We start from the raw sequence: 13,778 nt of genomic DNA, 5'->3' as shown, positions 1-13,778 counted from the left end.
ATAGATATCTGCCTTCTAACAGTCCCTTCCAAAGTTGATCATGCTAGTATGTGCTGATTTGTTCTTATATAGATCTTTTTCTCTTTTTTTCGTCCTTGTGCTCTGGTTTATATCTACAGTTTTTTAAGATAAAGATTTACATGGTTTTGTTCAGATTAAGGATTGTTACGGAGAAGAATGCAGCTCCATTTCCCTTTCTCTTTCACTTTTGCTTTCTAAAATTACCTATTGACCAGGTAAAAGAGTATATAAAATGACTACTACCAGTACTATGTAATAGTTCCATTAACATATTTACGTTGAGAAATTTGATAATAATATTGAATTGGTTTCAGAATCAGTGTTATAATTGCCCCATTACACAAATGGCATTAACCCACTGTATCTCAAATGAGAGCACACCTCAAAGTAATAATATAATTGCTTTAGTACTTGATAATATTACACAATAGTTTTCACTTTTATACGGTGCTAATGGTTTTAGCTAGCAGGAATAATGTGCATTTAAAGGACCTACATTGTGAATATTTTAAATAACTAGATTGTATCTTCAACTGTTTAATTTTAATTAAATAATGTTCCTCACACATTTTCAAGATTACATTTTTCAGTTTTTTAGTTCATAATAAATGTTACAATTGCCCCAAACTCACAGCCATGATTAAATCCTGAATAGTAGCTGCATTCACATTAACATGTACCATTATTATATACATTATTTACATTCAAAGGCATCAAAACGTAATAGTTGCATGTGTGTGTGTGTGTGTGTGTGAAAGCTGTGGATGTCTCGACTGGCTGGGTGAAGCTGGTATGTATTAGTGAGAGTGTTTCCTCCAGCCACTACTGAGATTTATGCAAGCTTTTCTGTCACATTATTTGTGTAAAGTAAAAAAATGTGTTTTTGACAATTCAATTGCACTTGATGACAGAGTGCATAATTATTTATGAAAAACAGCCATCAGCCAGTGCTTGACAAGCTTATGGTGTCTAAAAGGAATAGTACAAATGTGCATGCAATACTAGCAAAGAGCACTGCGGAAGATTAATTTATACCAGTAATGCCTCTGATGGAGCAGGCTTGGGAAACAATATACTTTACATATCCTGCTGTTTATTTAAGAGAAAATGAATGATGAATGGAAAAATGGAGTCTCAAACCACAAAGGCTACCTTGGGTTGCAAATCATTGCAAGAAGAAAAAGGGACAAGTACACAAGAAAGATACATTTGAATATCTAATATATCTAAACAAGCTATATGTTTGATTTGGGTATGAGGTGCACATTATTTTTTCATGGCATGGAAAGAGAGCCAAAGAGAAGTCTATGGGTAATGACATAGGTGACAAAAGTAAAGATAGCTCTTTGAGCAGCAAGAAAAGTCATGTGGAACGGGAAAACATTCCTTCAAGATAGTCTTAGCTAGGGTTATGGGTTAAATAAAGGGGGTTGGACAGGATACTCAAGCAGCAATGTATGAATCAGTGTTAGATGAGGAAGGTAAGGGAGATTGATGTGCAAAAAGAGAATATTAAAATGACTGTAATGACTGAAAGGAAAATACATTTCTCACAGCGGGGGATCTCTGTTCTCTTCCAAACCACTTGAGAAAGAATCAAGAGTTTTGACTGAATTGACAGTATGATTTTTACAGCCAACTTGAAAATCCTCTCTAGTCTCTCAAGGTCTGCTGGGCAGCTAGCCATTAAAAAGAACAGTGTTCTGCCGAGGTAAGGCCAGTGAAGTGAGCGATATGGAAGAAAAAAAGATGGAGAGGGAGGCACAGAGCAACCACAGTTCAATCAGCTCCTGGAGGAACCCTCAGAGAAACCTTTCATTATTGATACGGCAAAACTCCAATCCATTTACAACCTTTTATGGCCCTATTTCCAATATAGATAGACAGCACTACTCAAAGCTACTTCAATATTTCACTATCATCAATAACACTGCCTCACAAAGGCAAATAATAATAGCAATAAAGAGCCAATCTGATACTGGAACTCACCAGATAAAACAAGTTCTTGTAAATCTGGTACGCTTCCAAATTCTACATTCGCCATTTGAAAGCTGAACTGTTACACATTTGAGTCTCATTAAACTTTGGATGTGTCTTGTATTTCAGTGCTAAAATATTCCATCTGATGTGCAGAATGCTACAAACTTCCATTTCCACTAGCAAAACTAGAAGTGTCACAAGAGCCTCATGTGCTTAATATTTAATGGCTAGGCAATGTAAAACTGGGTGAAAGGGAATGGTGTGTGTTATTGTTGGCACACCAGGAAAGACTGGATATCTGAGTAGTATTCCTGCTTTTAAGGAGAACATGTGGATGCAATTGAAACCACTGGCCAGTAGCCAGTGAGGTATAGTGGTCAGTTAGATGTGCTTCAGTATACTGCTGATGCTGAGGCAAATCAGAATCACTTTCATTAGATATGACAGATGGTGTTAGACTGCAGGCGATTTTCTATGAATAACTGCTCAAAAGTATGTGTGAATAGGTTGGACACTTCCTCATTTTAGGCTTAATTATTAGTAAATTATTAATAATTATTAGTAAATTATTAAATGACTCGAATCACTCATAACGACCATCACTTGTTTTGTTCCTGCACGAATGGGTTCAGTGAATGATTCAATTACTCTCTCGTAAAGGCACTTGTTGCTATCTACTGCTGTAACTATGTACAGTCCGTAACTGGAGAAAGATTCAGTAAAAAGTCAAATCAAATTAGAGGACCAGAACTAAATTTTGTATAAAATTTGTTTATATTTTCCCTAGTTTATCTTGGTCAAGAAAAAGACAGATGACCTTCGATAAATCAGGTCCGATGAAATTCATGCTGTCAAGATCATATCAATGTCATCATACACTCATTTCTCACAGCATTTTTCTTGTCTTTTTTTCTTATTCGTGTGGAGTCTAGCACATGGGAGATTGAGAGAGAGCTTCATTTCTTAGTCAGACTGATGCAGTAATTCACCTGTTCATGAAAAATTGTGAAAAAAGGTACGTTTGTTCAGACGTGACACACACTTGAATGATGTGAAGAGAATGTCTTAAATCAGAGACTGTCTCATAAGAGTGCTGTTCGCAGAACCAGAGAGATTGTTCTGTCCTTCTGACAAAACGCATAATGTCTGGCCTTTTTTCTCACGTGTCTATCTAATTTTATAAGTCATTTGCAGCTGTATTAAAAGCACAAATGCAAGATATTTGTAATAGGAAGCCTTTTTGTAAGGCACATAAAAAGGTTGTTGTACATCTTCAATGTAATGAGAATATTAGTGGACAGACATATTTAATAATGATCCTTGTATTTGAGACATATTGAAAATAACTCTTTCACATGTGAAAATAAATGAGATGAGTTCTGTCCAATTTAGCCCTCAGTCTGATCTGTTAGACAAGACTCAGGAGTACTTATGCTAATATGATAACTGTCCTATTTTTGTTGTTGTTGTTGTGGAATTTTTAGCTTCACTTAGAGTATGTGGTTTCATAAAACATCTAGTAGATATGAGTTTAGAGAGAGAGAGAGGAGTTTATACCATTTTGACAGTAATTTCTAGTTCAGCTCAGACAGTATAAGTCATAAACTTTGCATTCAAAACTTGTTAGAAGACCTAAAGAAATGTTTGTACAGCTATGTTGACAGTTTGAAGATATGGCACTCACCAATATCCCAGGAACCAGGGCTGTTCTCAATCTCGCTACGGCCAATGATATACCAGACACAGGCCATCCAATGTGCCAGCAAGGCGAACATGGACATGAGTAATGTGAGTACCACTGCGCTGTACTGAGAGTAGCGCTCCAGCTTTTGCAGCAAGCGTAGAAGCCGTAACAATCGAACTGTTTTCAGCAGATGAACTCCAAAGTACTAAACAAACAGATATTGAATGTATAGTTCAAAAGGAAATCATAGAATAATAATTATTTAAGATGGCATGCCCAATATCATATGAAATGTGGTGTCCCACAAAGCTCTGTTTGAGGTCCATTAAAACCTCGGAAAACAAAAATGTATAGGTGTATAAGGTTGCGAAGAAACAGCTGGCATAAAATTATCTTGAGCAAAATTAACACTTACCACACTGACATTGAAGGCAAACAACAGGTCAAAAGGTAGTGCAGCAATCAGGTCCACAAAGAGCCAGGTGGTGACATAATGCACACAGATAGAGCGTGCATCATACACCACCTGGCCTGATGTGCTCACAAATGTGGTGCGGAAGTTTAACACAATATCTGTCATAGGAATATAAAGAAAAAAATATTTTAGTAAAATTAGAGATGACACATATATTTATTTATTACTATATTACATAAAAACTATTATATTCATTACCTGGTTCAGTGAAAGGTTATACAAATTTGGTCTGGGTCCTAGGGACTATAATGTTATTTAACAGAAGTTGCATTTACAGCAAATAGTACATACTTTTTTTTTTTTGTAAATTGCTTAAGCACAGAAAAGCAGTTAAAAGCAACATTTTTATGTAGGAGCTTTTTGCAAATGTTTTGCTGATACTATGAATATGATGATATTATGAAATTGTGTGTAATGAGCAGTAAGAGATTCTGTCATTGAACAATACTTCTCTTAAGCAGCGCTTATCCTGACTGTTGAATTCTAGGTAATGTCTATAAATCTGATGTTTTATCTAATGGGTCTGTATATGAGTACATATTTCACCTGTATCCTTCAACAGTTACAGACAGGAATCTGACTTTACTAATAAATTAATTTTGACAGTTGGCCTTCAAAATTATTTCTGAAATATAAAACACATCTTTAGCTTTGCTATTTGCTAAACTGTCCTTCAAAATCTTTTTAGTTTTTCCCTCACAATTTTGAGGCTCTAGAAATGCTAGATGGGTTTTGTGATGTTTGCTTAGTAACATCTAGAACATTTTACCAGCTCTAAGTAATTGAAAGATATCTGGCCGTATATTACCTCTGTGACATAAACGACTGTCTGACTCAGAAATGTACATGCACACCTGAAAAATAATAGAACGGTGTGCTACGAGTCTGGGTACTTTATAGAATATAGAACTTCTTATTTTTTGCTAAACTAATTCCAAAAATAAACTAAGAGCAAAAAAAATAAAAAATGATAGGACTGTAGGTTGAGCCTTACCTAACATGAAAAGGATTTCCACCAAGATGTCGCTTACACTCGGTGGATTTCTAGGGGTCGAAACCTCATCCCGCCCTCCAACAACGGTGAAACAGACATTGTAGGGCACAGTAACTGCTACATAAAAGGTGGCTAACAAGATGAGCCAATCCCAGCCAGCTTTGAAGGTGCCGTAATGGAGAAGAATGAAACGGCTCTTCTGAATGGCTGCCACTTTGTACTCTGGGATGGGCGGCTTCTCACCGAACATGTTCTAAATGATAGCAATGTTCAGAAATGTTTAATTGATTTTTTTTTTGTTTATTTTCAAGATCTTCATAAACAGTATGATGTGTGCACCGCACGATGAATTAAAGAACTAATCCAACTCATTTGAGAAGCAGTAAAACACTTTCTCATTGCTGAACACAGCATATTGTTATATATTTATCTTTACAAGGTCATTTTTGTATTTCCTTTGTATTTCCTACAACAATGTTTGTACTTGAAATATTCTTAAATTCTTAAGTCTGAATTATAAGAATGTGAGTTTCTAACTGGGTCTTACATTGTTGATCTTGAGTTTGCTCTTGTCTTGCTTCTGCAGGTGTCCCGACAGCTGGTAAAGCACAGCTCTGCTGCGTCGACGGTTGGCATTGAAGCCTTGTGGCTGTGTGACCTTGTGCACCTGCAGCCCCGTCTCCTCGTCTGAGGAGAGAACAGCCATATATCATTTTAGTTCATTTAATTTCTGAATTGTTTGGCTCAACACTAAATAACTTCCAGTTAAGATTTACTGTGCATCAGTAAAACATAAGCACAGATTTCCACCATTACTTCACTTAAGTAATTAAAAAATTCTAGCTTAATTTCTTATCCATAACCCTCTGAATGAAAAAACTGAACACTGAAATCACTATTACATTAAGCTATTAGCACTGTTTGCTCAAAACCAATTACATTTGCATTCATTATTTATCAAGGGTTTGTAAATATGGCAGAAGAGAAATACATCCAATGAAAAACGCAGCAGCTTAAACAAAAGAAGCAAAAAACAGTTATTTATTTGAACAGTTATGAACACAGATCAATTACACTGAGGGAAATAAACAGGCAAAGTTACAATAAACAGTTAAAGCCTTTAGAAGCTCTCTGAAAAGGAGAAAGATGCCAATTTAGATGATGATTCAATTGCATCGTCAGTTTGTGCTTCTTCTCCTTCCCTCTCTAAAGGCTATCAGACTCTCATTCTGTCCACTCCACCAAGCGTGTTCAGAGTCATTCTGAAAGGTGGCCTGATGTGCATTATTTTATCTAATGTCATTCTTTAGCTGTAAAATGTTCTTTTTTTCTGTGGAACACAAAATAGACAATTTTTTTGCTTTTGGTTGTTTTTCCATACAACAAAAACATCACAAATAACAACGGTATATTTTCAGTAAAAATTGTTTGTACAGCCAAACCTGTAGTATGGCTTTGGAAGACTTAGAAAATACAATATTTTTATTTTTGGGGTAGAAACAAGAAATAATTATTTAATTATCACTTATACAGTACACTACTGTTCAAAAGTAGCATAAATGCTCACCAAAGCTGTAATTTTGTTTAATTAAAATAAAAATACAGTAAAATATATTTTATAAATAATAGATTAACAGGGTTCAAGCACTTTAAGGCATTAAGCACATATGAAAAAAAGACATTGCATATTATTTAGAAAGCCTGTAACGACCTAAATCAATTATTAAAAATACATTTGGCATTTTTGCAAATACAGGTAATTTACCATAGAATTGTTTGTTGTTGTTGTTTTTTACATTTATAGCTTAACTTTCCAACGGGAAAATCGCAGCATTAATTTTAATTATTTTTTTTTTAATATATTTTTTTAATATAATTAGTGACCTAGAGAGTCCAGAGGATTGTACAGTACTGTTTTTTTTTTCCAGATTGAGTTAAGTACCTAGGACTAGTAAGTTTGTACATCTTCTCAATCATTTAACAAACGATTTGATTAACAGCAATAGTTCTAGAGGCAAAGTTGTTCGGAATGAGAAGGTCTATCGTATGATATGAATATCGTAGGCCCTAAGTGTGAAAATTTGTGCAATATACAATCGTTTACACCCTTGAAAGATGCAATATCACCCCGTCTGCCAATTTCTTTCAAATTTCTCACATACCTTTAGGGCCGTGAGTCAAACAGGCCCACTGAGTTTTTTTCCGATCGACCTCCGATAACCTTGTCTAATAGGTGCTCAAATGCCTATGACGGCCATGTATTTTGAGATACACAAATGTCCTTATAGACACTTGTGGCACTTTGGACCAAGACCGTGCATACCGATTTTTATGTTGACAGGACAAATAGTTGCTTAGCTATAGCGCCAAGTGGCCAAGCTCCACAACTTTTTTTTTTTTTTTTTACGTGACCTCAGATTCAGCTCTTACATACGTGTTCTGAGTTTGGCAAAGATATCTCATTTTGTTCAAAAGTTATAGCTGTTTTTGTAAAAGAGGCCCTGCCCCTTTCAAATGTTTTGGCTTTTTTGATAATTATTGATACTCCCTCCCCAGAGAATCTTCCTGCACTAGTACTCCAACATAATAAGACATTTGAGCATGCAACGAACAGTTTAGAGTTATGAGTAATTTTGCACTTTTGACCCTGTCAGGCCGATCTCCACCACTTGGGCTGCCTGATCAGTTTTACATGGAGATTGCTGATCCTTGGCCATTCTAACAATTACAATAGGGTTTCATCGCTACGCAATTGAACCCCTAAATATCTCTATATCTTACGGACTCTTCTGACACACTTTTGATAGTGTAGTATGGTGGCCGAGAAGTGCAAAACAAATTACGATTCTGAAAACAAAATAGCAAACGCAAATGCAAATCTAAAAAACAAAATAACAATTCAGAAAACACAACAACAATTCAGAAAACATTATAACAAGTAAGAAAACACAATGATAAATCCAAAAACAAAACAACAAGTCAGAAAACACAACGACAAATCAGACAAACCGGAAGAGGTAGGTATAGTTTGAGACAGCGCCATTGGTTTGGGAATAGATTACTCATCGCTGACTGGACGAGACATCTGTCAATCAAGGTGTACAGGAAGAACGAGAAGAAGAACAGCAAAGTCAGCTGACACATTAGCTCCAGTGGCGCAGATTGTCAATCGCGTGTTATAGTGTTTTTTGACGCGATCGACCCGGGTTCGATCCTGCTTTTTGCCAAACTTGTTTTTTTCTCACTTTTCAATTCTCATATCACATCGGAAAGGCATTTATTTTCAATAAAAATTAAGGAAATTATCAAAAAGGTGGCATCATTTTGAATTAAAATTATAATTTACACTCAATACGTTATTATTGCATACTTTTTTTTTACTACAATACTGAGGTGCAGATAATTGCCACTATTTGCAACAAGTAGTATACATAGCACAAAATCCTGCTATTTTCACTTAGTGTAAATACGTTAGCTGTTATCACTATTTAACAGAGCTATGTCAAATTTACCGTCACTCCCATAGACACTGTATTAGAAACACCCTCGCATTAGCGTTAACGGTTATTTGAAGTGAAGTGAAGTGACATACTGCCAAGTATGGTGACTCATACTCGGAATTCGTGCTCTGCATTTAACCCATCCAACATGCACACACACAGCAGTGAACACACACACACTGCTCCCCGGGCGCCATTTATGCTGCAGCGCCCGGGGAGCAGTTGGGGGTTCGGTGCCTTGCTCAAGGGCACCTCAGTCGTGGTATTGAGGGTGGAGAGAGCGCTGGACATTCACTCCCCCCACCTACAATCCCTGCCGGCCCGAGACTCGAACCCACAACCTTTGGATTACGAGTCCGACTCTCTAACCATTAGGCCATGACTTCCCACGATTTGTATTCTGATTCAAAGGTAATATAATAAAGAGTACAGTGTTGTAAATGTACATGCATATATATTTTTAGACAGCAATAGAGGCTATTTAACTAAGTGCAAAATAGCAATAGATGCTATTAACACAAAGTGCAAATACCTATTTACACTGTGCTAAAATAGCAGGATTTTGTGCTATGTATATTACTTGTTGCAAATAGTGGCAATTATCTGCACCTCAGTATTGTAGTAAAAAAACAAAATGCAATAATAACGTACTGAGTGTAAATTATAATTTTAATTCAAATTATTATATGGATGCCACCTTATTGGTACAATAAAACCCTCCTTACTCCTACCCTGACCCTACCCGATACTTTATTTTCAACTTTTTGATTATTTCCTTAATTTTTATTGACAATAAATGCCTTTCTAATGCGATACGAGATTTGTAAAGGGAGAAAAAGTTTGGCAAGAGGCGGGATCGAACCCGGGTCGATCGCGTCAAAAAAGACGATGACACGCGATCTACCATCTGCTGTTCTTCTTCTCATTCTTCCTGTACACCTTGATTGACAGATGTCTCGTCCAGTCAGCGGTGAGTAATCTATTCCCGTAGTGTAGCCTGTTTTATCTGTTTTGATGAAAAAATAAAATAGGGAAAGACATTAAAGGAGATCTGCTCCCTTATATGCTAACTAGCATGTTCCCGTCAGCCTACCCTTCACTGAAATGTTGATTTTAATGGATGACTTCAGTTTACATGACTAATTTGGAGAGTTCCATCTGTCAGCTTCTTGTATAAGATGTCTTACAAATCTTCCAGTTTATTTCTTGCTCTTTCAAAATCCTCATTCCATCCTTTTTTATTTTATTTAATGACATTTTGCCCTTTATTATATAAATCCAACCATACTTTTTTAAAGAATATTTGGCTTATTCAACATAATTAAGAATGTAACTAGCCTTTAAATTGATTCCAATTATTCACTTTTAATGAGTTGACATCATTGACCAGTTATATATTATTCTCAGTGTCAGTACATTGTTTATCCTTCAGCCAAATGAACAGTGACCGTGCTATGGCTCAAGCTCAGGCCACTAAAGGGAGCTTCACACCTCTGTGCCAAGCTTTCTTCCCGGCCTCCCTGTGTCTTGTGCGTGTCTTTTCATCTCTCTTTATCAGTCTACCATTCTCTCTTTCTCTCTGGGGAGGGGAGGTGTCAGGATTACTGTAACAGCGAGCACCACATGAGATGCTGCTGGCCTGATAGAAGCATCCAAAACACACGATTCTGTAGCCAAGAATGAGAGCGAGGGAATGAGAAACAGAGGACAGGATAAGCTTGCAAAGTATGACATTGACTAGACCAGGTGTTTTGAGGTGTGTGTGAATATTAGTGGAATTAAAGGGAAATAAGAATAATCATTTCGTAATAAGCTTTGTAGAGCATCCCGTATGAGGCTGAAAGCATTGCTTTATGTATAAAAGGATAATTCACTCTTTTGAAACCGTTCTCCCTTTGTTATAGAGCACTTTTCCTCTGTACCTTACTGTATACAGCCATTTTTTACACATTATGACTCTCTTGCTTTTCACTCTTTTCATAATTTTTTTCTTTGTTCAACAATACAACTGTGTTTTTTATTGCATTTTGAAAGGCTGCCCTCATTAATGAAGGTATCTGAGAGACTGGATCAACAAGCAATTATGTAAGAATCAATGTAATGGTTTCTATGTTCTGTAAACCGCTAGTACAAAGAAGGTTTACTAAAGAACTAGAGAACAAAAATTAGGGATCCACTGATAAAAAGTTGGCTGATTACTACTATATAAATTCTATATTTTTAAAATCAATACATTTTAATAATTATAATAATAACAACGTTTTTATAACTATAATAATTAATAGTGTTTTTAAATATGAAGTTTATGTGTGTGAGAGAACGCAAAAGAGTATGTTTTTAAAAATATGTTTCATACACAGCCGTAGTCAGAGTTATTGGCACCCTTGGTAAATATGATCAAAGGAGGCTGTGAAAATTAATCTGCATTGTTAATCCTTTTGATCTTTTATTTAAAAAAAATCATAAAAATCTAACCTTTCATTGGATAATAAGAATTTAAAATGGGGGGAAATATCATTATGAAATAAATGTTTTTCTCTAATACACATTGGCCACAATTAACAGCACCCTTTTATTCAATACTTTTTGAAACCTCTATTTGCCAGATTAACAGCTCTAAATTTTCTCTTATAATGCCTGATGAGTTTAGAGAACACCTGACAAGAGATCAGAGACCATTCCTCATCCAGAATCACTCCAGATCCTTCAGATTCACAGCTCCATGGCGGTGCTTCTTCTCTTCAGTTCACCTCATTCATTTTCTACAAGGTTCAGGTCAGAGGACTGGAATGGCCATAGCAGAAGCTTGGTTTTGTGCTCAGTGACCCATTTTTGTGTTGTTTTTGAGGTTTGTGTTTGGATTATTGTCCGGTTGGAAGATCCAAACATGGCCCATTATAAGATTTCTAACAGAATCAATCACTTGTTGATTTTTTATCTGTTGGTATTTGATAGAATCCATGATGTCATGTGTTTAAACAAGATGTCCAGGACCTCCAGTAGAAATATAGGCCCACAACATCAAAAATACAGCAGTATATTTCATTATACACATGGGTACTTTTTATCCCTGTGTTCATCAAACCCATCTTGAGTGTTTGCTGCTAAAAAGCTATTTTTTTTGTTTCATCTGACCATAGAAGCCAGTCCCATTTGAAGTTCCAGTCATGTCAGATAACTGAATATGCTGGAGTTTGTTTTTGGATAAGCTAGGAGAATTTTTCTTGAAACCCTCCCAAACAACATGTGGTGATGTAGGTGCTGTTTGACATTTTTTTAAAGGTTTTCTGACCCCGAGACTCAGCTATTTTCTGCAATTCTCCAGCTGTGGTCCTTTGAGAGTCTTTGGCCACTCAAACTCTCCTTCTCACCGTGCATTAGGACGATTTAGACACACGTAATCTTCCAGGTAGTTTCGTAACATTTTCTGTTGATTGGAAATTCTTGATTATTGCCCTGATGGTGGAAATGGGAATTTTCACTGCTCTAGCTCTTTTCTTAAAGCCACTTCACTAATTTGTGAAGCTCAATTACCTTTGCTGCACATCAGAAATATATTCTTTGTTTTTTCTTATTGTGATGGATGATTAAGGGAATTTGGGCTTTGTTTTCCCTCCTACTTATATTTCTGTGCAACAGGAAGCCATGGCTGGATAATTTCATGTTCATAAGCACCCTGGAGTGCTCAAAATTGTGACTATGAATGGGAATATACTTCAGAGATATTTTACTCATAAGAATTTCTAGGCATACCAATAATTGTGTCCAACGTGTATTTGAGAAAAATATTTATTTCATAATGAGATTTTCAATGAAAGGTTAGATTTTTGTGATTTTTAAAATAAAAGATCAAAAGGATTAATAATGCAGGTTTATTTTCCGAGCCTTCTTTGATCATATTTACCAAGGGTGCCAATAATTGTGACCACGACTGTATAGTTTAATTGCCCTTATTTTACCTAGATTACCTTTGCTGTCATCTTCTATATATATATAAAAATGATAGGATCTACCAATAATCAATAATAATGTTATAGGTGACACCAATAAATTCACAAAATCTCTAATATCAGCTGATAACTGATATTGTACCAATACACTGTACATTCCTAATAAAATGTTATGGACTTTTGTGGAACTTAAAAAGGTTTTCCTATGACATTAGTCTGTAAAACCCTTTTTTGGTTCTAATTGGAATATTTATTTACAAAATCCCATCATTCAGGTAGCGACACTCACCTCTTTCTGGGCTCTGTTCTTCATCTTGGACTTTCTTATTGTCTGTTATGTCCTTGTGTGATACTAGAAAGAGCACCACTTCTCCCTTCTCATTATTGATGGGCACAATATCCAGAAGACACCAGAACTGAGTTCCTGTAAAAACAAAATAATAATAATAGCAGTCAGAGTTAACATCCAAAATGAACATTCAATATTGACACACACTTATTGACAGGCATTTAATAAGCCTTATATTTAGACCAGGCTTTATGTTTGAAATGTATTATAGATCCATAAAAGGCTTGATAGGACCTTTTCTTCTCATTAGTTTTAGTCTAAATCAGAACTAGCTTTTATCAGAGATTGTCTCAGTTGGTTGTACTGCCTTCATTTCCCATGAGCCCCTATTTGTACCTTGAGTTAAATTGAAAATATGAGGGGGGGGCATTTTTGCAGCTCTAGACTTAGTAAACAGCAAAAACGACCCAGGTTACGTATGTAACCCAGGTTCCCTGAAGGGAACGACAGCTGCGTCGGAAGACACTATGGGAACGCCTTCAGCATCATTCCGCTCTGAACATCCTATGTCATCAGTCCAATAGAAGGGCGACGCGTCACGGGTGGGGTGACGTCACGACCAGAACGTATATAAGCATGTGCGGCGGAGCCCGCGTCAGCTTCATGTCATGAAGCAAGCGCTGGCAGGGATGCCGGAAGTATGGCTTCGAGACGCAGCTCTCGTTACCTTCAGGGAACCTGGGTTACATACGTAACCTGGGTCGTTCCCTTCCAGGAACGTCGAGCTGCGTCGGAAGACGCTATGGGAACGCTATGCCCACGCCGCCAGACTGACAAGTCCCTGCCTGATGTCAGGACGAGAGAACAGAGGAGCCTGGAGTGGCT

The 13,778-nt window shown here is 36.5% G+C and overlaps 1 protein-coding gene across 1 annotated transcript in view; it reads right to left on the bottom strand.

Moving 5' to 3' along the window:
- LOC306876760 (voltage-gated delayed rectifier potassium channel KCNH8-like) overlaps positions 1-13,778 on the bottom strand; it is a gene marked incomplete at its 3' end in the record, with an annotated part of 134,542 nt that overhangs the window by 39,120 nt on the left and 81,644 nt on the right. The window contains exons 3-7 of the mRNA XM_079428160.1: positions 12,894-13,028; positions 5,702-5,841; positions 5,155-5,407; positions 4,101-4,258; positions 3,686-3,890 (exon numbers count right to left, since the gene is read on the bottom strand). Coding sequence (XP_079284286.1) covers positions 3,686-3,890; positions 4,101-4,258; positions 5,155-5,407; positions 5,702-5,841; positions 12,894-13,028 — 891 coding nt within the window. The remainder of the gene's footprint in view (positions 1-3,685; positions 3,891-4,100; positions 4,259-5,154; positions 5,408-5,701; positions 5,842-12,893; positions 13,029-13,778) is intronic.

The sequence above is a fragment of the Barbus barbus genome (assembly GCF_936440315.1).
Source record: "Barbus barbus genome assembly, chromosome: 11".
Lineage (NCBI taxonomy): Eukaryota > Metazoa > Chordata > Actinopteri > Cypriniformes > Cyprinidae > Barbus > Barbus barbus.
This window is presented reverse-complemented; position numbering and strand designations above follow the sequence as displayed.